We start from the raw sequence: 24,626 nt of genomic DNA, 5'->3' as shown, positions 1-24,626 counted from the left end.
CTGATGAATTAGCATGTTTAGCTGATAAGGATTTATATGTAAATAGACTATACTCAATTTTTTGTCAGGCATTTGATTTATTCCTGCAGAACATCCTGAGCAGCATGACAAATTACATGAACTTTGCTAAGCATTTTTAGAAAGTCCTTTGTCTCCGTTTTCTTTCCAGCAACTCCTTTTTGCTCTTCCCTGGTTTTCCATGAAAATTCTGGAAGATAAAGCCTCTATACTGTCATTACAGCCACTCAGCTGCAGCAGTTGGCTGGCGATGACTGCTGCTTTGCTAGCTGTTTGTTTCCAGGCACCATGTCTAGCACCTGAATTACTCCCCCTTGTCTTTCTAAAGAGACATTAAAAAGTCTTCCTTTTACTAGGTAGATATGTTCCTCATTTTTTCTTCTGTGCTGTGAACTTGGAGAAACTTAATTACAACTAAAACTTCAAATTAGGCAGAAATTGATTGATGTTTCATAAATTCACAAGGGGACAAATGGCACAACTCTAGAATTCTTGTTTACTCATGAAAACAGGTTAGAAGTCAATATTATTCAATATTTCTAAGAATTTGATGACTAAGCAATCTGCAAATTAAGTTATAATGGAGAAACCACTATTGAATAGAGATATTACAGCTAGAGTGTCCTACAACTATTCAACAAAACAGGAAGTAAATATAAATTCACTGTTGGTAAAGCTTCTGTAAATGTGAAGGTGGGCAGGACAATTATTAACAAGAAAGGCAGTGGCCCTTTTGTTTTGGTGTTAATCTGTTTTTTTTTTTTTTTTTTTTTTTTTCTGGGGGGTTGTGGGGTGTTTTTTTTTTTTTTCTTTTGGTGGTTGTTGTTGTTTTTGTTTTTTTAAAGTTACCTGCAATGTTTCATAGCACTACTTCAGAATCAAGAGGAAGAACAGCAACTCTAGAAAGGGTATGGTTGGACAAGCTTCTCCTAAACTGAATTTCTATAGTCTGGTGATAAAAGGGTCAAATGTGACTGCTGGCTGATGAAACAGGAGAAAATTGGGTAGTGAAGATTTGAAGTCTGTGTATTGCATTAGTGAGATGCAGACAGGTCTGTTTCAAAGAAATGATGTTGAAAGACTGGAGATGCCACAGAAAAATGTATAAAAGCATTTGAAACCTGGAGAAATTAACTTGCAGTGAGACTTAAAGAACTCAATCTATTCCGTTTCTCAAAAGGAAAATGAGTGTTGACTTGATTCTAGTATCTAATTCACACGGAGAAAAAGCAAATGTACTAAATGGCTCTTTAACTTAGTAGAAAAAGGCACAGCAAGAACTAATGGCTGGAACCTGAAACCAGACAAAGCCAAACCAGAAAGGAGCCACTCCTCTCAGTAGTTTGACAAATTACAAAGGGAAGGAAGCAATGGATTCCCCATCTCTTGAATCCTTCCAGACAAGGCTGAATGACTTTATGAAAGACACATTTTAACCAAATGGAAGTTTCACATTTCAGCATAACAACATCTGGTCAAAAGTTAAGGATGCATATATAAAAGTGGAGAATAAGTGATCTAAATGTCCTTCCTGGATTAAACTATATATATTTATGAAAAGAGATCAAAACTTTTCAACTGAAGGTGAACCTCTTGAAAAATTCTCCTAAACCTAAATCCAAATTTGGATTCTAACAGAAAATGCAAGCTGAAATGTAAATGATTTTTGGATGTTATGTCAACACAAATACAAATTTTGCTACTGAATTTTGGATTACATCTTTCAGGGAATACATCCTTAGAGGTCACGAGAATTAAAGAAATACAGCTTTGACACTGTATTTACACTGCTATTACACTGATGTACCAGATCCCATCTCAACAGATGTTCTGGCTTCACAGAGGTACTGAGGATGAAAAACAGCAAATGCTTTTTAAAATGAATAACGGTAATGTGGAATGCAACTTGGAATACAAAGACTAACACTCAAGGTCAATCCCACAAAGTACTTAACAAAAACTTATTGAGGCCCATGTAAAGAGTTTCACTATTGCTGGGCTGGAGTCTATAGGTATTTCAGAGGAGATGAAATGAGAGGCTGTGACCTTCTCTTCCACCCCATGGAAGATATACTTTGAGCATGCTTTAACCCACCAGTTAGGAGGTCGGGAGAAAGGTGTACTGTCTGATGTAACGTTGACTGTGTGCGCTGAGAGGCTGGGAAGGCATCAGGTGTAAAAAGGTGGTGTTGAACCACCACGTAAAGAAAGCTTTTGCTGCCATCATAAAAAGCAAGAGGAGGTAGAAGAGTAACTATTTCTGCTAGGGCATGTTCTGACATGCACTGAAGGAAAAAGTCAGTTTGAGTCCCACCCCCACAGAATCACAAACTCACAGAATACACCGGATCATTTAGGTTGGGAAAGGCCTCTCAGATGAGGGAGCCCAACCGCTTCCCCAGCGCTGCCAACCCCCCCCCCCCCCCCAGCACCGCACCCACCCGCCCTTTAGATGCCTCCGGGGAGGGTGACCCCCCCACACACCCCGGGCAGCCCGTCCCAGGGCTCGGCAGCCCTCGCAGCGCAGAAATTTTTCCCCAGCCCCAACCTAAACCTCCCCCGGTGCAGCTGGCGGCCGTTTCCCCTCGTCCTCCCGCGGGTCCCTCGGGAGAAGAGGCCGACCCCCCCCTCGCTCCGGCCTCCTTCCCGGGAGCTGCAGCGAGCGAGGAAGGCTCCCCTCAGCCTCCTCCTCTCCAGGCCGAAGCCCGCCGTCCGTCCCCTCGGCCGCTCCCGCCAGCCCCGGGGCTCCAGCCCCCTCCCCAGCTCTGTTGTTCTTCTCGTTCTAGTTTTCCCCCTTCGACAATCAAAACTACTGCGGATGGAACTAATACTAGATTGGTTTTTTAGCAATAACTTAATTATACGTAACATAGTCTCTTTAGAGTGTCAGTCTAAACTGTCACTTGGAAATCTGTAGTAAAGTTGCATCTGCCTATTCAAAAAATGAATGTATTCACTACCTGTACCGTCATTGTGCCTGCAAGTGGCACGTAAGGAGCCAAAGCATAACTATTTTAACAACACAACCATGCAGAAGACTGGTTAAGCAGCACCGTATCTTGACATCTGGCATCTGCAGGGGCTGAGAAGAAGCACGACCACTGAACAAAAAGTCCCAGAACTCAAGAGTTTTCAATCACACGTGAGAGTAAGACTTCAGCCAATGTGTAGACAGATATGGATATACAGAGGACGAATGAGATAGCATTAAGTAGTATCAGAAGCAACGGTCACAGAAGTCTAACCACTGTCAAACATTTTGTGGGAAATATCTGGCTGTAATAATTTACATTATTCATTATTACCACAATCAAAGACAGCCTCAGGGATTCTGAGGCAACCATACATCACTCTAGTTCACTGTACTCTAAAAGAATGCAATGATAACTAGATATGTTTCAGTATAAGAATTATTTTTGATGGAAAAGTTTCTCTAGTATCAGTAATGCCTCAAATACATGTAACTATTTTGTAGAACAGTACACAACTATGAGCGGTTTTACCCTAAATGGTCATATAAAAACATACAAAAATGCATTATAAAATCTTACCAAATTCTTATAAAATCAAGGTCTCTGACCACAGCGACATCTGGTAATTCAAGTCAGTGCTTTCAAATTCACATTTTCCCATTCACTTTTGAGGCTCTGGCATTCCGGAACAGAATCAGTAATATCATCATTCAACAGGTCTTTATAGATTTTGTCCTTTCCAAAGCACCATAAATCTAAGCTACTCAAAACACAGCACAGGAGCTCACATCCAGCCAGGTATTACATATGAAACAAAAAGCTGCCTGCAGCACCTGAGGCTGATCAGGGGACTAAGAGCAGAGCGCCTTTGAAGAACTGGGAGCAGGGAAAAAGCTACTTACTTCTGTGCTAAGAAGACATTAGTTAAAGTTGGACTTAGCACAGAAACTGCCAGAGCTGTGGCTAAGACAGGCCGACGCTTCAAAGTTTCTGCAACGTTTTGCAGTCCCCGAGGTACAGCAGCAGAAATGGAAGTGCAGCAACAACTGCACATGTGAGGATGCTGACACAGGGCTACGAAGCAACCTTCACGCTGCAGATTCCTGTGCTCCTCCATTTGTGCTATTAATGCTGCAAATACTTTAAGACAAATTAATATGCAGCTGAACACAGGAGCCTGTCAGCTTGACAAAACGCTGCAGCTTTTAATCTTTTCTCCTAAGTGCAAAGCTTTTATTGACAGAACTGCATGCACATGAAGACATAAAATGCAAAGAGGTTTACAGTAAACACTGATTACTGTAATCTTAATCTCCATGAATGACTAGTGAATGCAGAAATAACATCTTTAGCAAGATAGATAAATTGCCTAACCTGCCTTGTTGTAAAAGGTGTGTGTGTTTTTTATTTTTTTTACTTATTTCTTATATTGCTGGAGTTATTGGATCTACCCCTAGTCACAAAATACTCATGTCAGAAAACAGCTCGGAATGGTCCTCACTAAAATGATTAAAGATTGAAAAATGGGAAGCAGTGGTGAACTGGGCTAAATGCCACTAAAAGGATGAGCCAGGTATTGTCTCGGTGCCTAATGCAGTTAATGGTTGTTTCTGCCCTGTTTGTTATGAGCGAGATACATAAATGTGTGAAAGTGGGAGTGTAGTGTGGTGCAAATAAAGCTGAGGGAAAAAAAAGCAGGAAGAAATAAGTTAGTCCTTCCCCGTGGCTGCCACAAGCCTCACTCATGCAATTACCTCTGTGCACAGAGCCTGCAGTGTTGTGGAGCCCATTTAACCTCACTGGAGATCCTCCTGTTTGAACCCCAGGATCTGCTCAGCATGGGGTGCAGATGCACCGCGACGAGGCTTTTCTACAGAAATACACAGCTGAACTCTGAAAACAGCGGGTGGAAGTCACCTGTTGGCAAAGCCAACAAAAACTACCACCTCTGTAATCTAACGGGTAATTCGTGGTTTCCCTGGTGTCAAAACAAGCTTTGCAACAGGGGCTTTATCTGGTGAGTCGGTGCAAGCGTGTTGGCAGGGCTGGGCTGCACGCCTGCTCTTCCAGGGAAAGGCTCGCTGTGCAAGTGATGCGCTCGCTTTCTTGGATCAGTGCTTTTAAGCAGATCTAACAGTCCAGAATAACTTTACTTAAATTTACTGTAGCCCCATGGAAGGATTATTGATGCTATTCTATTACTTAGCACAAAGCAGCAGTCTCGAGGGGACTGTTTAGTACCATATTCTTGTCTTGATATTAAATCAAGCTATGCCAAGGACTCAAAAACAGCAGGTAACAAGCTTTTCCCTGTTTTTCAGTGAGCTCTGCAGAATCTCATCTTTCATTTGTTTTGAACTCCAAGCCTCTTATGTGCATACAGAAAAATCTCTCTAAAAAACAAAAAAACAAAAACCCAAACCCCAAGCCTTAAAGTACATAGTGTGTGTTTAACACATGCAGGAATGTTTTTGGCTCTGTTTTTACCGAGAATCTCAATGGATAGCAACCCCACTCCTTGTCGGGACGAGCTCTGCCAGAAACAACCACCAGCTCCTCTTCCCCTCTCCCGGTTTTAAGGATTTGAAAAGGCAAAGCAGGAAAACAACCACTTTCTGAAACTCTGTGCATTGTGAAGGATCTTTTTGTGCTGGTGCAGGCAAAGCTGTCTTACCTGGGTCTGGACAGCTACCACTATCTCCACTCCATACTCACTCATGTATGGACTTAAGCCCTCCACAACTGTCCAACACCCCACACGGATATGGCATGACTCTGTGGGGTCTTTTGGAAGTTAGGGCAAGTACACCCATAAAACCCCCACAACTTTATGTGAGTATTCATTACCATGACCACGGTTGCTTTACTGGCATGCAGTGGAGCTTATGGAAGGCTGAACATAGTCCTGGACAACTGGGTCCAGGTAGCCCTGCCTGAGCAGGAGTTGGACCAGAAGACTTCCAGAGGTCCCTTCACACCTCAACCATTCTGTGAAGCCATTCTCCCTTTCTATTTATTTAGCTGTAAAAAAACTCCAATCACCAGCAGCAGCCTGTTAGAAATAAAATCAATGATCTTTTCTGAATTTAAATGAAAAAAAAGAAGAAAAAAAAAAAAAAAGGTTGTACTTGGCTTGCCTAAATGAAATGAAATGTTTTACATACCAAAAAGAGTCAAGCTTGATGTTTAGTACCAGCAAATATTATCTGAGGACTCAGAATACTGTTCAGAGCACCGCCAGCATGGGTCGTATCTGCCCCTCAAAATTAAGAGTTTGTTTTCCTTCCGCCAGCCTGTGATCACTTCATTCAGCTACATGAATTAATTCTTGCACTTTTTTCTTTATTACAAAGACATATATTCAAGTCTCGGCTCTTCCATCAATAGAGCTTTTCTTGATTACTGTCAACGTTTCATTCCACTGTGTCATCTTGTTTGTCTTTTGATGTTATAATTTCCTTATTTTACAATGTTTTAACTACATTGGCTGCAACTGTTAAAAGAACTGGTGATCTGGGGGGGTCACCTAGAAAGGCTTTAAAAGGATTTGATTAGGCAATTCATTTTACTAATGTTACAGTAACTTCTTTTTATTTGATTATGTAAATGAGTGTTGGTGCATATCTACTTTGGCAAAACACTGCAAAGTTAAAACTCTCTCCAAAATAAAAAGATTTTGCTGGCAGAAACACATGAGCCAAGGAATGTATCTTACCCAAACGCTATGGTGCTCCCCATGAGGCACCCCAAAATATTCACATTCAGGAAAACAAAAGCCATGTTTACTTGGGTAAATTTACCACAGTGCCTTTCCTGGGGTAATGTTCGGTCCACTATCCTGAAATCAAAGTAATTTAATTCCTGAGCAGAAAGAGAGGGACACAGATCCATGGATCAGTTCTCTCCCGCCCTCACTTTCAGCTATTCCCATCCAGCAGCTGCTCCAGTAGGATGGCTTCCCAAGGGGTTGTGAAGTCCCTGCTCCAAGACTCGAAGACTTTAAGTGAAATACAACTGTGGTTAGCAGTAACATGATACAACCTGACATTGAAACGTCCATCCCATTGTCTGTGTCAAATTATAAACTGACCTCCAATCTCCTAACCGGTAGGACTCCCACCCCTACTCCATTTTATGTGATGATCTTTAATGTACAGACTGCTTTTAAAGTCTTCACCTTCCTCCACTCCACATTTGGTAAAGTCTCAGATAGGAAATGGATCTCTCTCCTGCGAGACAGAAGAGAAGTCTTCTGGTTTAACTCCATTAAGAAAGTGGAGTAAGACTGAGGCAGAAGATGACCTCAGGTCTAGCAGAGGTCCTTAACAAGGTCTGAAAGTGAAGAGGGTAGGAGATAGCTTTTTTTAGCTTAGACTAAAGGCAGGAGACTGACAGAGGGCTCCTCCAGGCCAGTGAGGAGACAGAGCCACAGCTGAGGACCTTACCTGTGCGATGCTCCAGAGCTGGAAACCAGAGAGAGCTGTGAGCTGGAGAAGGAGCAGAGGGGATTGATGCTGCACAACCCTGCCAGGTAAAGGCAAATGACAGAGGGAGAGTGGAGGACCTTTATCTGATGGGGCAGAATGCCTTATTCTTGTTGGAAAAATATGGGAAGGGTTACAAGGTGAGTAGTGTTGGACAGATAAGCTCAACAGGAGCTCCAGGTCTGATGGAAGATGTCTGACCTGGGAGATACGTCTCTCAACACTGCATGAGAGGCTTTTTAGGATTATACATACCACACAGGACAACTGTGTTAAATGGGACATTTCAGAGGACGATTCCCATTCCCTTTGGTGTGATGACAACCTGTTGCAGGAAGACATTTAACTATGACAGTAGCATGCACCCAAATCCTTGAGATGTGGATGAAAGACCCCGAGGATAGGACTATCACAGTACCACACCTCTTGCCACAAGGACAGAGGATGGATTCATTATTCCTTACTTTTTCTGTATGGTCGTTGTTCTCATGCCCACAACATTTAAAGTGCATTCTTTCCTTTTTGTAAATGGATAAGACATGAATGAATTACGGCAAACATTTTAATTACTTAATGATGCTCTAATCAAAAGCTTTAGAACTCTATCTGGAAATACAAGTTGTCTTTTCAGTTTGATGGCCATTTATTTCTCTCTAGTGATTTTCAAGCGAAATGCAAGCAAGAGACTGTGACATAATCTGAAGTAGGCACTGCTCACAAACTGGGCTTGCTTGTAAATCCCAGTATGGTGAATTGCATGAAAAGCAAACTCTTTTTGGGAAAGCTGGCTCATGAGATGTGACCAAGAGGCAGTTATTCCTGAACTTACTTCTCAGTGCAAACACAGATGAAAGATGCGGTTCCAAGCAGAAAAGTGAATGTTCATTCTGCAAAAGGTTTATTTTAAAACGTCTCCTTGCATTGCTCTGATTGCTCTCACTGTCATTTATTGAAATACCAAGGGCAATGCTGCCAGTATTTGAGTGTGGGCTACTTCAGTACTGCAATTCTCAGGAAACGAGTGAAATAATAAAAACTCTCACATTAAATAGTAATGTTCCCGCATCTAGTTGCATTTCATAAATTTATTACAGATTACCTTAATGCAGGCTTATGCCATTGTTCTTATAAACACACTGTAGGAATTATTCAATTGTTCCTCTGTATATGTCTTACGGTTGTCCATATAAGATATGAATACAAGTAATATAAACAAAAACATATGAGCAAATTGATAGTTCAGCAGTAGTCGCATAAAGCTGTACTATTACAAACTGTCCTCATATTACATAGAACCAACCTGGAAATAGTTAGCTTCCATTTAAATCATCGTCCAAAATCTCTGATGAGAACTTTTAAAACATCAGTGATCTTAATTTAGTGGCATTGTATACATGCATGAAATAGAAATAGCCAACTTTTACTGGCTGAAATTCTAACCCATTTAAATTAATTCTTCTGCCAAAGACTTCAGAGTAGCTGGGAGTTCATTAAGTGGAGTATAAACGTTATGCCCACTATGACCCATTTTGAATAGAAATGTAAAATTAAGACTTATTCACACCCCTATTAAAGCATTGGTCTGTTTTCTAAATAACATTTAAGGTTTCTTTTATAGAATACCTTTTACATTATTTACATAGGATGAATACAGAGAAGTTCAGCTGGAGGATTTTCAGTGCTGGCAAGTATACTGTAGATGCCGACTGGTTGCTATCCAAGCCCCTGTTTACCTGAGTAAAATGACCTCTGTAACATCCACTCTTCCACAACAGCAACACAGATATCAGAGATTGGGAGTTAATGCTTTTTTAAAGAATTCCGCTCCTGAACAGTATTTTTCTTTTAAACTGCAGTACTCTCCCCTAAAGGAGCAAAAAGTTGGTAAACGAATGTTGAATCTATGAAAATTTTAGTAATGTATCATTTCCCTAAGCGCTAAAGAGCAACGTCAGTGCTATTGCACTGCGTCTGTACAGAGCTGATGATCTGCATGGTTAGATCCCAACCCACAGCAGAAATGTGATTACAGGTCTCTGGCTGTTGTGAGCTCTCAAACAAAGTACTGCTGAATTTTCCAAGCCTTAAAAATATCCTGCAGTAAACTAAATTTCATCTGCAAGGTTAGGTCTCATTAACAACCTCACAAATCCAGACAGATATGAATCTCCAACTTGTCAAACGAATAACTGCGTCTCACAGAGCAAGGTCAAACACTGTTCCAGCTTTTAAATTAATATTGTATAGGCTGTGTCTTCCTTGAACCTGATTTTATATTCTACAGAAATACGCTACCTATGGCTTTTAGGAAATCTGATAATCAAACATGAAAGTTCAGTAACAGCTTTATGTATTTTAGATTACTTTCCTACAGAGATTGGAGATTTTCCTGTTACATTGACAACTACGTCTACTTTCTGGAATTATTACACATTAACAAAAGTCTCTGTGTATTGTTTCATGTGCTCCTTATGATTTATGATTCATGAATGAAAAAGCGTAGCGGAGTATTTCCAAAACAATAGAAATCTCACATCAACATTTTTGGATGCTGTAAATAATTTGCTATGTAAATTAGACTTATGCTGATCAGGATTCAGGAAAGTGTCTTATTTCACTTAGATGTACCTTTCATTAATGTACTTCTTTAAAACCTTGTTGCTTACATAGAGTTAGGTATTTATTCAAGGATCGGCAATAAATTTCCCAGTTTTCATCATCGCTATTATTTTTCTTAAGCTCCCACCTGTAACATCACCAATTACCTTAAAGCCAAAGGAAAAAGAAGACTAGAAAAATATAAGCTACAAGTAGACATGAGAACTCAAATCCCACACGAAGCAAAAAAAAATAATAAACAGCGGGCTGCATAAACCAGCAGCAGCCATACGCTTTCAACCGTATCTTGCCGTAGAAGAGCTAAAATGCATTCAGAACCAAATGCATTTGTAAATAAACAAGCTGCTCCTGGGCACAAACACGTATAGTGGCCGACGTACCTGCAGAGACACGGGGGCAATCCGGCAGCATGGACTCCACCGAAGTGTCCAGGGGCTCAGAGCTGGACACCCAGTTACAGCACTTCTGTAAGAGCAATTTTGGGGTAAGCCAAAAACTCAGAGCAAAAATAAATACAGACTTTGCAAACAAGGACAACGATCTCATCAAAATACCCACGCTGATTTACACAGCAGTCCCAACAGGGACTGGAATGTATACCACACTGGCTTATTCACACTGGCTGGTGATGAAATATCATACTTTCATACTAAGTAAGTAAAAGGAGTAAGACCATAATTCAGGAGATTTGTAATGTGCTTAAACAGCACATCTTTAAGTGCTACTTTGAGTGCCAGTGGACTTCAGTAGGTGTTTGGACCAACTGGTGCCTGAATTACCCACCGCACATTTTAAGCTTTTCCCTTCTGTAGTTGTTAAATTGATGTTGATATAAACACTGAGCCTGCTCGTTTGCCAACATTAAGAAACCAGAATTTTTCAGGGTGTTTTGATGGAGTACACTGTGGAAAGAATGGTTGTGAAATCACAAAACAACAGATTATAAATGAATGAAAGCCATCATGATAGCAGATTAATATTCAAATCATTGGAAATAAAGCTGAGATGAATTGCTTGTGAACATTTAAAAATGCAAATACCGGTCTTTGGGGAATGATGCTCAGGAAGCATTCACATTTACCTTTCATTCCTGAACCTCTGAGTAGGATGAATTTACCATGAATTTTTAAAATGTTTTGCTCCAAATGCTATCTATTCATAGGAGTCTATGAATTAAAGTATTTAATAATACACTTTTAATAAAATATGCTGAAACTATACCAAATCTACTGAATTGAAGATTTAATTATAAAGCAACTACATTTTTAATAGGATTGCCAGCTGAACTACAAGATCTATATGGCTTCCCTTATTAAAAATCTGAGTTTTCCCTTTCTGAAAACCTGATTAACTTCATTAAGGGGGAAACAAAAAAAACCCACACAACTTTTTGGAAAGACCCAATGAATTTTCAGACAGATTTCTAAAAAATCATCCCATCAATCATGATTGTAAAAATGGACGATTGCTATTCTGGTAAACAAGCATGTATTGTGCATTTGTAGATGCTTGCTGCCCTAGTTGTGCACCATGGAGTCCGTCCTCACTGTGGAAAGATCCTTGACTGGTAGATCAAGTGTCTTATTGTATTTCCTTAATTCATTCTGTCTGGAAGAAGATGTCAGCTGTGTTGCAGTGAGGAGAGAATTTCAAAGGCTTCAGTCCCCACCAATAAAGGGCGAGGAATGGCTTTTGAATAGATTTGTCAAGGCAACCCTACTGTTCTGGGACCAGGGAGAGCAGGAACAACATAAAGGAAGGGTTGCTGTATGAGATTAGAAAGTGAAGTTCACAAAGCATGGCAGATTTTTGTAAGAAACAGTAGATCAATGAAACTATTGAACTCGATGGAAAAAAAAAAAAAAAAAAAAGAAAACAAACACACTACCCAGTAATGTTACTTTTTTTAGTAAAAAATGGTTAAAATGGAAGTATTTCACAGAGGCTTTAAGGTTTAAAGTAGTAAAGCACTATACATTTTACAATTTGCATGTATAATTTTAATTAACAGCTGAATGTGAAATTGCAAATGTAAGATGGTAGAAATTATAAAAGAAGTAGAATTTTTATGAAGTATTACATTCATTTGAAATAAGTAAAATTAATATTAACTACTGATAGAACACTACATCAGAGAGCTGGAGATAATACAGAAGATTAGCACACAATTAACCAGCTTTTATATACAATGTGACACTTGCCTGTAAGAAATAAGTATTCTCGAAAGCAGTGTCAAGATATGTAAATGGATGATTTGTTTTATCATTCATCACAGCTCCTAATAAATTCAAAAATCATGACTTCTATAGGTACTAAAAATAGGCCACCAATGATACAGGAGAGATAGCTCCAATGAAGAATTACTTTTTTAACAATTCATTCTTTCAATGACAGCAATTAGCCCTACAGACAGGCAGCGATTAGGTGTATATTTTAATTATTATTCATTTTACCAGTAGCCTTAAACCTGATTAAAGTAAGAGATATCCAGGTGATATGCTAGTCTTAATACCACTCAGCCACACTTCACATATGTAAAATTCTTCTTTCTTATAGGAGATTTTCAATGCTAATGTAAGTTATGACACTCCATCCACTTTTTAGGCCATTAATCATTTAACTTATTCTTTAAGATCTACTTTCTGCAAATGAAATTAAAGGTAATGCACTTGTCTTATTCAGACTAAATGCTTAAAGAAAAATGGAGTTGTCAGATTCAAATTAGAGGATTTAAAATTTCAGTTTTACTACATAACATATATTTTAAGGTTTTGATTTCCCATAAAGAAAATGGGGATTTTTCTGACAGAGCCTGTAGGGGTTACCATTCTTTATATTTTTAACATTTAAGTCAGAGCTGTCAGGCTGCATCCCAGGTGATTCTCTATTCCCATCAGTCACGGCCTATAAAACAGTAAGGTTAAGTCAGGAATAGGCAGTCTATAAACAGAGTTTCACTAAATCCATGGGAAGAATTCAGGTCTTAACAAAAAGTCCAGCATGCGACTAGTTTAAATTTGTCACGTGCACCTATTGTTTTAGGGTCCCGCAACGGGAATGTAGAAACACAGACACGAGTCTGATCTGGTGAGGAAGAGAGACTTTTGAATAGAAGTTTAGTTGGTCTCACTTAAAAAATATGGTTTTAAAAATCTCAGCAACCCCATACTTCACTATTAAATGAATAATGAATGCATGGCACCATCCTTCGCCCAAGGGTGGAACTTGGTGCTTGCTGGCCATCAAATAACACCGGATCATCCCGGTCCAACTAGCTGTTGGTAGGTGTACAGTGGCAAATACCCTGACATTCCATCAGGAAACCTCGGAGCACCTTGGAAGTAATTACATCTCATGAAACTACTGTTTTTTTTTGCCAGTTGTGCGAATCATCAAACTGAGTCACGAAGAGCTTAAAGGGGTTTTTCCACCATCACCAGATCAAGCCAGGAGCGCTGGGTGCACCCAGGGCTTTGCTCCAGATAACAGGCAGTGCGTGGGCTGCCTTGGTGTATGCCTCTATATCGCTGGGCAGCAGGAAGGAACACTGGACTCAATTCTTATTATTTTGACTGCTAACTTTGAAGTTCAGAAAAGTCTTTAATCTCGGTTATTTTAGGGGTTGGTGTAGGCACACAATTTCCATGGCCCTGTAATGTGCTGTCTTTCATACCCTAAAGAAATAGAAGAGGTCAGCAGATAAAGTCATGTTTATAGAGCCATATGCAGACGTATATATCCCAACTCTTTAAAAAAAACCCGGCCTCACCTCTCGCATCCACTCTCGAATAGTTTTCCCAACTTCTTGATGCCACACATTGTGAACAGAGTCTGTCAACGCCACAGCAGTTACCTTATTCTTTACTTCTGCCTCTCGTTGAATCATCTGTTAAAAAATATTGGCTTTAAGTTCTTTCTTTCTATTGAATAGAGTCTGCTTAGTCACAGATAATGATCTTAAATTAAAAAAGAAAGAGCAATACAGGTTCAATACTTGACTTCACTTGTTTTAAAGTTTATACAAATCCTAACAGCTCCAGAAACACAGAAAGACCTAATATTTTTGATAAAAGAAATAATACTAACTTTTAACTGACTGAACTATTCAGTCCTATTATTTTCCATGTGGCTTGACAATTCTAGGATTAAAGGTATCATAGTGAAAAAATGGAAGATTCCCTGAGGACACCTTTTACAAGCTTCTCCAAGTTCCTATTTCTGTGCTTCAGGGAAGCTGGTACCCGTGGTTCACTGTAAGCTACTCATGACTATCATCTACTAATTTTCAGTAGATTGCTGTAGTTTTTCTGATGTACAATCTTACTTTGACTTGTATGGGTTTTTTCTTTTTCTATCCAATTTAGCTACCTTGCACTCCCACCATGGTCCCAAAATTCTTTGTGGTCTCTCTTATACATATGCTTACCCAGTTAACACCAGAGCCTCTCAACATTTTTAGGATATTAAAGAGGCTCTGTTGTTGTAAATGACAATATGACTAAATAATATTAGTTTTAAAACCAATTAAATGATTGCTGCAAATAACACAAGTGAACTGACAAAGATGCTGTGGAATTCAGCGCTGCTCTGCAAGATAAAAGAGACTGGGAAAGAATAGTTTGATATCAAAGAGAGACAAAAAGGTTTTAATCTCCTGACACGAGTGACCCTAATTTGTAACACTGGATCAAAGAACGTATAATGAATTATACTTATAAAACCAGCATTTCACAACTAGTGTCTTTATCACCGTGTACACCACACTAAAGTTAATGTTTCTTTTTCAGCATCCCATTGTATAAACGGCAACACATACAACATTTCTAAAACCAGGCATTCTTTGTTCGTGCTCTAGTAACTGCTTATCAGCATACAGGCTGCACCTCTGAAGACACTGCTCTAAAAGACTTTTACAATGGGGATGTGAATTGTATTTTGCATCAGAAACTTCAAAATAAACTCCTCAATCCAGATTTCGATACAAAAGTATCATTTATCCATACCTTATGCAAACAATCTCCTAGTTTCTTCAAAATGTCACACAAGTAAACCCATTAGACCAAACACTCTTACCTCCAATTCCACATAACCACAGTATGACAGTCTGAATTATCGTGTCTTGCTTTTTTTTTTTTTTCCTGGCTTATATTAGTATATTTTAAAATCAGTGTAATCAAATTAATATTCTAAGGGAAAAATGTTCACCGCTATTGACTGGGGAGTGTCAACACAGAGCTCCCCCTTCCAGATAAAATCAGGTGTCCACCTTCCCCAGTACTCTGTCTTTGGTCATGTCAGAATTACATGACTCAGGAATTCAGATGAGCTTAGGACATCTTGGGTAAGTGTGTATGAAGAGACTCTTGACAGTAATCTTTCTTTATGTGAGGCCTTTCCATACATACCATATTTTCCATCATTTACTGTCCTGTGAAGCACATCCGATATCTAGAATTTTTGGAGGATGGGACATAACAGGTACGTGTGTGGGGGACAAAATCACACATTTAGGACAAAATACCACCTACTGTAAGAGGCTGAGGTTCATTCAGCTGTAACACAAAACTGGCATTTTCAGCCAAACATCTGATACTGAGCACTAAATTTCACTGTAAATATAAAGATGGCAAAACTCCCTCTATTATGACAGCGTATGTAAGAATAGTGAATTTCTCAAGACAATCTTCAGGCCAGTGCAAGAACCACTTAGATTCCGCTAAGCTGTGGAAGAAACTCCTGAGCTCCAGAGGAAGGGGATGCCTCAAAACAAGAGGCTTTTATTGATGCTACAAACCTGTATGGACATCTCGAGCACCGATAAATGCTTTGTCTCTCAAAGAGCTGAGCCACTCAGACCTTCGACCAGTGTGGTTCAGCAGAACTTGGACTCATTGTGAGTGACTCATCTGTAATATTCTATTCTATTCTATTCTATTCTATTCTATTCTATTCTATTCTATTCTATTCTATTCTATTCTATTCTATTCTATTCTATTCTATTCTATTCTATTCTATTCTATTCTATTCTATTCTATTCTATTCTATTCTATTCTATTCTATTCTATTCTAATTCTATTCTATTCTATTCCTCCTCTCCTCTCCTCTCCTCTCCTCTCCTCTCCTCTCCTCTCCTCTCCTCTCCTCTCCTCTCCTCTCCTCTCCTCTCCTCTCCTCTCCTCTCCTCTCCTCTCCTCTCCTCTCCTCTCCTCTCCTCTCCTCTCCTCTCCTCTCCTCTCCTCTCCTCTCCTCTCCTCTCCTCTCCTCTCCTCTCCTCTCCTCTCCTCTCCTCTCCTCTCCTCTCCTCTCCTCTCCTCTCCTCTCCTCTCCTCTCCTCTCCTCTCCTCTCCTCTCCTCTCCTCTCCTCTCCCTCTTCTTTACAATTACAGCATGTCCCAAATGTGGTTCAGATCTACCAGACATCTGAATATATTGCTTTTTAGACTTCAGCTTTACCATCCCCTTTATCAGGCAGAGCTATGTGCATGAGATGATCGTGGAAGAGATGACCCTTTGATTGCAGGGGAAAACCAGGCTGCTTTTGGGAGAGCTGTGGATAGTCCTTTCTCTAACCAGCCATCAAACCAATCCAACTGCTTTACCTTGACATAACAGGTAAGGTAGCATCACCCTCCTTCCCTAAACAGGACAGCATCTGCAGAAGGACCTTCTTCTGAAAGGCTGCGGGTCCTGCTAGGAGTTGTCAGGAGCCTGTGTTTAGGCTTCTCCTCAACTCAGACCACAGGCAGTGTGGTTAGGGGACCAGATCCTCTGCTCCATGCACTCGCCATAAGAGTGGCTCAGAAATCCTACCAGAAAAAAAGGCCTCTGAAAAAGACAGCATCTAAAAACGAGGCCTGTAAGCCACACATCCCCCAACCTCCACTAAACACTGCTGTATACTGAGTAAGTTTTAGAAACCCACCATACGCACTAATATTCCTGTACCAGTGCTGTGCATTCCAGCACTCATTTGGCTGCACCGTCTTGCACAAAATGCTGTGATTTAAGCGGGCAAAGGAGCAAAAATATCATTGTCCTTGAAGCGCACGTACCTACCAATTACTCGGAGTTATTACATGCTGGGGGAAGCTTAAAATCGTCACCAGCTCGTTGTGCTCCAGCATGACTTCCTCCATAAAGGGCTGGTCTTCAGAAGCACTGCTAATGACCAGCAAGGGGAAAAAATACGCTCTGCTTTGGAAAAGCAGTCTTTTCTCAAGCTATTGTGTCCCACATTTCTGTTTCGGAAACTAGCCACCCAGTTCATCTAAGAACAGCAGCTTTTTCTTCAAATCACAAGGAAATACAGACGTGCAGTTCCCATCTCCCTTTCCAGACCTAGCTCAGGTTTGCTATTCTCAATTTCCCTATGCACGTGGAAGAACTGGCAGCCATCGATCTCTTCCTACTCTTTCTTCACACGGTACACGCAGTCTTTGCTTTTCAGCTCACAGATGATATGGGGAATAATATGCAATACCCGACATGCTGCTGGTGCTTGCTGCCCCAGCTTTGTGGATGCTTGCAGAATGGTATTCTGCTCACAAAGATCAGCAAAAAGACTGAGGCTGACAATGTGAGGTTTTTTGATAACTCAGCCACAGTGCTGGGGTCAGGACAAGGGCTCATGGCTGCAGCAGCAAAGAGGGATCGAAGGGATTAACTGAGCTTCAGCTACAGATTTCTCTACATCCAGCCCAGAAGAAATAAGTTTTGGTAGGCCCTTATGAGCCAACTTGGAAAGAAAACAGACAAAAAAAAATACATCAAGTGGGGAAAGGATCAAGGGTATAACCTTCACTTAAACAAGAAGTCTGTGTCCATTTTTAAGTGACACAGAAATGTCACAACAGAGCATGTCAAACCCAGGACATTTAGCTTCTACCATAACAGCTCACGTTCTCTGCTACAACAGGACATTCACTGATAATAATAACCAAGGAGCACAGATCCAGGTGATGCTCAAGCAGCAGATCCTCTCACTGGGGATGATAATTTATCCTGCCAGGAGGTACAAGAAGCCTAGGTGCTTTTGGCCACAGAAGTTTCAATATGCAGTAAATGCTTCAGATTCAATGGGTTGATAGCTCACAGTTAAAACATATTTATATTTTCTACAAATAGTTTTGACTTCACATAAATTTTTAAAATTAGGGGAGCAGAATAGAATTGTTAGCATAAAATATACTAACATTCAACACAAAGGTATCATCCAGATGCCATTCAAATTTGATATAACTACAGAGTTGTACCACATTCCAAGGGAAGGATGCTATGGCATACACGATTTATACTTCCCAGGACTAGTTTTATTGTGTGAAGTCAGTACAGTCTTTTAAAGTGGACGTGTTAAAACTGAATATATTTAATAGACCACAAACTACTTATAACACTATAATTTCCGCCCCCCCCCCCCCCTCAGGATAACGGTGTTTTTTACTGAAGCAACAATTGTAAAAAAGGACCTAAGGTTTTTGTCTAAAATTAATTTTATGCCTTATACTCTCTGTACATCCGTAAATTCCACAGTCACGAAGTTTTCACAGACTAGGAATTAATTAATTTCCTGCTCAATGTTAATTTTCAAATCCTAAATTATTCTTAGCTATATAGATTTTGCAAGAAGTCATCTCTCTGTGTACCCCTTCATTGGATGGCTTATGGCTTCTCTCACTCTGCCCTTACATTCTTTCTTCTTTTTCCAATAATTCATTTATAGTCAGAAGTAGGTTAACTGGCACTTCCCTAGTAGGTAAATCGGTTCTCATTTATTACTGCATCACTCAATACACCACTCTGGGTCCTCCAGACTTTCCCAACCACCCTTTCTATTCAGGCACTTCCATTTTACCTTTGTGTTCCTTCTTTGTGGTCACAGTAAAGTTTGCTTTTGTAATTTACTGACCATATATCATCACTACTTGATATTTGATTCCCTTAAAATGGCAAGTCATAGACCAGCGTTCACTGCAACAAGTTAGAAAGCATTCAGGCATCTTTTTGAAAGTCCTCCCTATGCCAGTGGTTGAAAATTTGTTCCTTCACATTGCAAGGGAAAATGTCAATTATCAATTTGCACAAGTATTCAATTCTATCACTTCCATACGCATGAACTTGAAATCCCCGAAAAATGCATTACTTAAATTCACATATATTAATTAGCCACTTATTGGTCAATTTAGTATGTGTTCTACTGCTAAACTGTCTGTAATGTCAGGTGGCAATCCTGTGTAAGTTTATATTATACAATTATCAAACTTTATAATGACAGAAAGTTGATACCTTTATTATCTGTTGTGTATGCACATAAAACACAGACTCATATTATATATGCAGTATATTTAGTGCGTGTATGTATATATATATATTTAGGATAGATGATAAAAAACATGTTTGGTATATATTTTATAGCATAGCACTCTTGTCAAATGAAAGCATCAGTATGCTAAAAAGGGGACTCAAAGGTCTGATCCTGAAAACATGAAAATCCGCTAATATCCCAGTTAGACTTCAAGTAAATGGCCTGTGAGAGTTACCCTTTGCAGCATTTATTCCATGCTCTTCATACCTATCCTAACAAACTTAAATTGGCTGAAAAGTCAAACTTCTGAGAAAGGTAAAAGGAAGTTAAAATATGCCTCTTGTATTATTACGGGCTCAGACAATCAAATCAACCTCCATCACTTCATATTTGGGGGACACTTACTCTTCTGAGTTGCTTGTAATTAGGAATGAGGAAAAATGGATTGGAGAAAAAAATTGCCCCCAAATTGTACTTTCTCTTGAACTTTTGGAAAAACCTTTCATCTACTTCCCGTCTTCCATCGCCGTTTCAGTTGTGGCATGGTGTTTACATGGTATGCGCTGGGCTTGAATGGGCATGTCTACAACAAGCATGTGGCTTGGAGCAATTAAATTCTGACGCAAGTCCTCCATTGTTTCCAATTGTCTCATACTGGTTTGAATCTCTAAGAGGTTTGGCGTGTGCAAACTGAATTCCTTTCAGAGGAAACTGAACTGGAAGCCGCTGTCCAAATGTCCTCAATGATTTCCAGAAGTGAAATGAATTTGTAGCAGAAATTCTGGTGGATCAAAACAGCATCAGCTGGACCCTGAAATACTTGTCAAAGCAGTGGTAGATGGGAAGAGAGAAAAAAATCACGTGCCAGGAATGGTGTGAGAGGGGGCAATTTTTACTTAATGCTTTTGGAAGGATGTGCGGATTATTTCTTGGTAACTTCACATGCTCTCCTTGGAGCTTGGTACATGTCTACAGCCTTTCAAGATCCTCTTTGACCCTCCTTCCCCTCAGTCTCATACACACCAAGGAACTGGTCTGTCTGAGCGGTAGCACTCGAGCCTCTCTTCAGTTGAGAAAGACTCCTATTCACTATGAGGCATATAATTCTATATGTTTGCAGTGCAAGTTTGTTGGTCTGGGATTCCCAAGAACTTTCACTGCTTCCTGGATAGGATTCCTGGATTTCTGAAATACTCTCAGTTTTTCTACACATCTTAAAACGGAATTAGATCCTCAAGTCTTCATAAAATATTATTCATTAGGGATTAGAATTACTGAGCAACTACACTTGAACAGCACATAGCAAAAATAATAAATAATCCAAAGTTAAACTAGTTCCCATTTTCAATTAGCAACGAGAATAAATTTCCCTAAATGAATTCACAGACATGTGATAAAATCCCTGCTTGCAGGAGACAAAGCATCTGATACAGAGCAGTTTTTAAACAGCAAAAGAAAACATCTGCAGAGATACAATCATAGAATGACCATAGCCAAGTACTTTCTGATATTTTGTTCAAAGATCTATTGGATGTTACATCTACAATTGTGATAGCTTTTCTACAGCAATAAATCACACTGCAACGGTAATAATAATGCATGAACATATTAGAACAGATTGCTTTAGAGCATCTGGAGTCTAGGACTTGTCACAGTTCACACTGTAAACCAATTTCTGCTGCAGAACTTTTACTGAACATTTCCACACGTACCTTATATTGGGGGGTGTAAGTTCTTAAAATCAATCATGATTAGAAAAATATTTAAACCTAAAATAACACAAGATTAAACAAGTGTAGGGGTCATCTCCCTTATGCACAGCTCAGTAGAAAAGCAACAAAAAAACCCCGTACACAAAATTCCTCTGGTAATATTTTGCGAGCAGCACAAACAAAACTCATGGCTCTCTAGTATAAACGCCTCAGGCTTCAGCTTTATTACAACTTTAAACTTATTAATGCAATTCTTCCGCTTCTGTTGTCCCTAGTGTCTTACGACAGAGAGCTTACAGGAGAAAAGACTTCGAGGGCCTGCAGTAAGTTGGAGAACACCAAGTTCCCAAGCACGGGCGGTTGTGCTAATAGGTGCAAGAGGACCATGGGCAGGGATGCTGGCTCACCTTGCTCACAAACCTCCCTGCAATTTGTCCAGTATGAAGCCTAGCAGTTCAACAGAAAGCCCAACACAGACATCAGCCGGCACGGTACTGTGTGGGGAAAAAAAATCTTTGAATGGGTCCACTAGATCTCACCCGCAAGAGCTCCAACAAAACCAAGCTGGTGGAAGGGGCATCCTCCTCAGTCTGGTTGGCATTCTGCAGATAGTCTCCTTGCAGACCAAAAATGTACATTAGACAAGAGGGTTGGGTGAAACTCTTCCCATCAAAAGCGAAAAAAAGCCAATCCCGTTTTTAATGCACGTCAAGGTATTTCAGCAGTGAAGGTTGCTGAGATATTTGCCTTTGGGCTGCTGGAGAGCCACGGTGGTAGTCACGAAAGGAGGTTTGGAGCAGCTGGGTCTAGCTGGAGTCGGCCACTTGGTACCCCCCTCCTGACACCAGCAGTCTGCTCCCCAAAACTGGAGACCTGAGCTGGGGAAATCTCACTGACACGAAAATAAAGTTCTGAAGGGTCAACAACTTCCACCATTCTCCACCAGGAACAAAAAGTGAAGACTAATCAGTTTAAGTGTTAATGTTCCTATGCTGCTGGCTGCAGCAGGGAGATGCTGGTTTGACTCTAACATACGAGCTCCGAAACGGTTCGGTCTGAGGAATGCGGAGCTCCGCGAGGGCCAATTTACGCTGCCAGGAAGCGGCCTAAATCAGCATGTGCAGTATTTGGCACTGCTAATGCTGAAGAGCATCTGATACTTGAGCTGGGTGGTTTGAAGGCAGCTTGGGTATGTCCACCGCAGTCCACGAGCCCTGGGAAAATCGTATTTGAGAAAATCCACGCGGTTCGCTGAACTGTGTTTCATTTTGTGTTCACAGTTAATTTGGACTTGGGTAGTGGAAGATGTTGTCAGTGCGTGATCGCGCCTCAACCTCCGGCGCAGCAGAAGATCCTTTGCTGCTCTGGCTTCACCATGTGTCTGTGTCAGCAGCATCCTCTTAATAGAGATGCAGGAGGTTTTCTGGCAGGAGGCTGCATCACCTCTCCAAATGACATGAGCTCAGCCAGCAAAAGCATTCCTTTGTTGGAATAGCTACACAAAACCTGCGCTAGAGGTTTTGCTAACATAGTTATCTTGGCCAGAGTGGTGAAGGGTTTTTTTTCAGGCTCTTAGCTGATACATCTTTGCCAGTAAAACCTTATGCTGTAGGTCATGGCTTTGCCTTTCCTTGGTTCACCTGGATTTCTGAGGCACTGTATAGATGTTTGAGTGCTGTGCCTAGTTTGAAATGAAATAATAAAACGGAGTGAAACAAAGTGAAATGAAATGAAACAAAAAATAAAATAAAATAAAATAAAATAAAATAAAATAAAATAAAATAAAATAAAATAAAATAAAATAAAATAAAGTGAAATAAAAGCAAATAATAAAATAAAAAAGTGAAATAAAATAAAATAGTAAACTAAAGTAAAATAAAATAAAATAAATTAAAATAAATTAAAATAAAATAAAATAGAATAAAATAAAATAATAAAATGAAATAGAATCAAATAAAATAAAGCAAACCAAAAGTACCAGTGAAGTGCCTTCATCAGGACCATCTACACCCATGCCTGAAAGCTCGAAGTGCTGGAGCACCAGGCAAGGTCAAGGTCTGCCTGGATGCGGGAGCAGAGCGGTCTCGGCTCGAGGCCGGCAGAGCCCTCAGCCCCCCGCCCCAGACTTGCTCGCCGGGGCTCGGTTTCCACCCAGACTTTCCCAGGCCCCGCCGGCTCCGAGCAGGGGCAGACCTGCGCCCCTCCGATCGCCCCGACCCCGCAGGCAGAGCCTGGCAGCCCCGGCCCCTCGCAGCGACGCACGGCCGACGCCTCGCCGGAGGGGGCCCCCGCCACGCCCGGGCGGGGCGCCGAGGCCTGCGGGCGAGCGGCTCCTTGAGCCTTCCCTGCCCTGCCCGTTTCGCTGCTGTCGGCGGGAGCTGAGGGAAGGTCCCCCCTAAGGAGGGGCCGGGGTGTTGGGGTGCGGCGAGATGACCGAGTTACGACGACTCCTCGCGTCGGGCTCGCCGCGGCTGCTCGCGGCCCCAGCGGGCTCCGCGGAAGGGCGGCAGCTGACAGGAGCTGGGCTGTTGACGCCGCCACCAACCTCGGCCATCTGGTCTACCCATCCGAGGGGTGCGACCGCTCCAGGGCAGAGGCGCTCATCTGCTCCCCAGGCAGGCTCCCCGCGCGCCCCAGCCTGGTCAGCACCTCCGAGGATGTTACTCTGGGTGATTTCAAGTCAATTAGGAAGGCGGGGGCTGGACAGAAATAAATCCTCCTCACACCGGGGAAAAACGTTTCCTCCTCGGGGTACTTGCTTGAGCTGACTTTTAAGGGATAGTGGACCGCCTCTGCTGTATCTAAACAACCAGTATGCATACAGGATAGATCAATAAAACTAGCCATTTACTCTCAGCCTGTCTTGTTGGGCTCCTCTTTGGCACCACGTGGGGTGAAAACCTCTAAAAGCCTTGAACCGTAATAGGCAGGTTCTTAGAATTTTATTTAATCGGAAAAAAGTTAAATAAAATAGAGCAGACTTAAATCTCTGTGATGGCAAATTAGTTGGAATAAACTGCTCCTGAAAATCAGTGTGTAACAAAACCATTAATATACAAAGCTTGAAAATGAAATGATACAAGGGGTTGGAGTCTTGTTTTGATATTTTACCATCACGAAGGTAATGGTTCATATCTAATGAAAAACGTGGCCTGAAGTAAGTTATGGAAGTAATTTTCTCATGTTTTAATAAATGTGTAAATCCAGAACTCAGCCTACAAGTGAACAATCATATTAGTGAAATGAATGCGAAACAATCAAGTAAATAACTGTTTTTACGTGTTAAGTATCAGATTCAACAGGGTAAAATAGCATTACTTCTTCATTGCTTCTGTCTGAACAGTACATGCAAAACTTTTATTACAGCTTTATGCAAATCTCACATTGGTGTATTTTTCAATGAAATAGTTTCCTTGTATGTCATTGTATACCTAGAGAAGCAGAGAGAATTGCACTGGTTTAACAGCAAGAAGGGCAAATCCTCTCCAGGTTTCTGGATGTTGGCTGAACAAGGACCAAG

At 40.8% G+C, this 24,626-nt stretch overlaps 1 protein-coding gene across 2 annotated transcripts in view; it reads right to left on the bottom strand.

Moving 5' to 3' along the window:
• FAM172A (family with sequence similarity 172 member A) overlaps nucleotides 1–24,626 on the bottom strand; it is a 272,106-nt gene that overhangs the window by 62,365 nt on the left and 185,115 nt on the right. For both annotated transcript variants that reach the window (XM_042787776.1, XM_042787777.1), the window contains 2 exons: nucleotides 13,863–13,979; nucleotides 10,474–10,558 (listed from right to left, as the gene is read on the bottom strand). In XM_042787776.1, coding sequence (XP_042643710.1) covers nucleotides 10,474–10,558; nucleotides 13,863–13,979 — 202 coding nt within the window. The remainder of the gene's footprint in view (nucleotides 1–10,473; nucleotides 10,559–13,862; nucleotides 13,980–24,626) is intronic.

This window comes from Tyto alba, unplaced genomic scaffold (assembly GCF_018691265.1).
Source record: "Tyto alba isolate M040663 unplaced genomic scaffold, T.alba_DEE_v4.0 Super-Scaffold_13, whole genome shotgun sequence".
Classification (NCBI taxonomy): Eukaryota; Metazoa; Chordata; class Aves; order Strigiformes; family Tytonidae; genus Tyto; species Tyto alba.
Note: the sequence above shows the minus strand (reverse complement) of the source record. Positions and strands in the feature narration are given on the sequence as shown.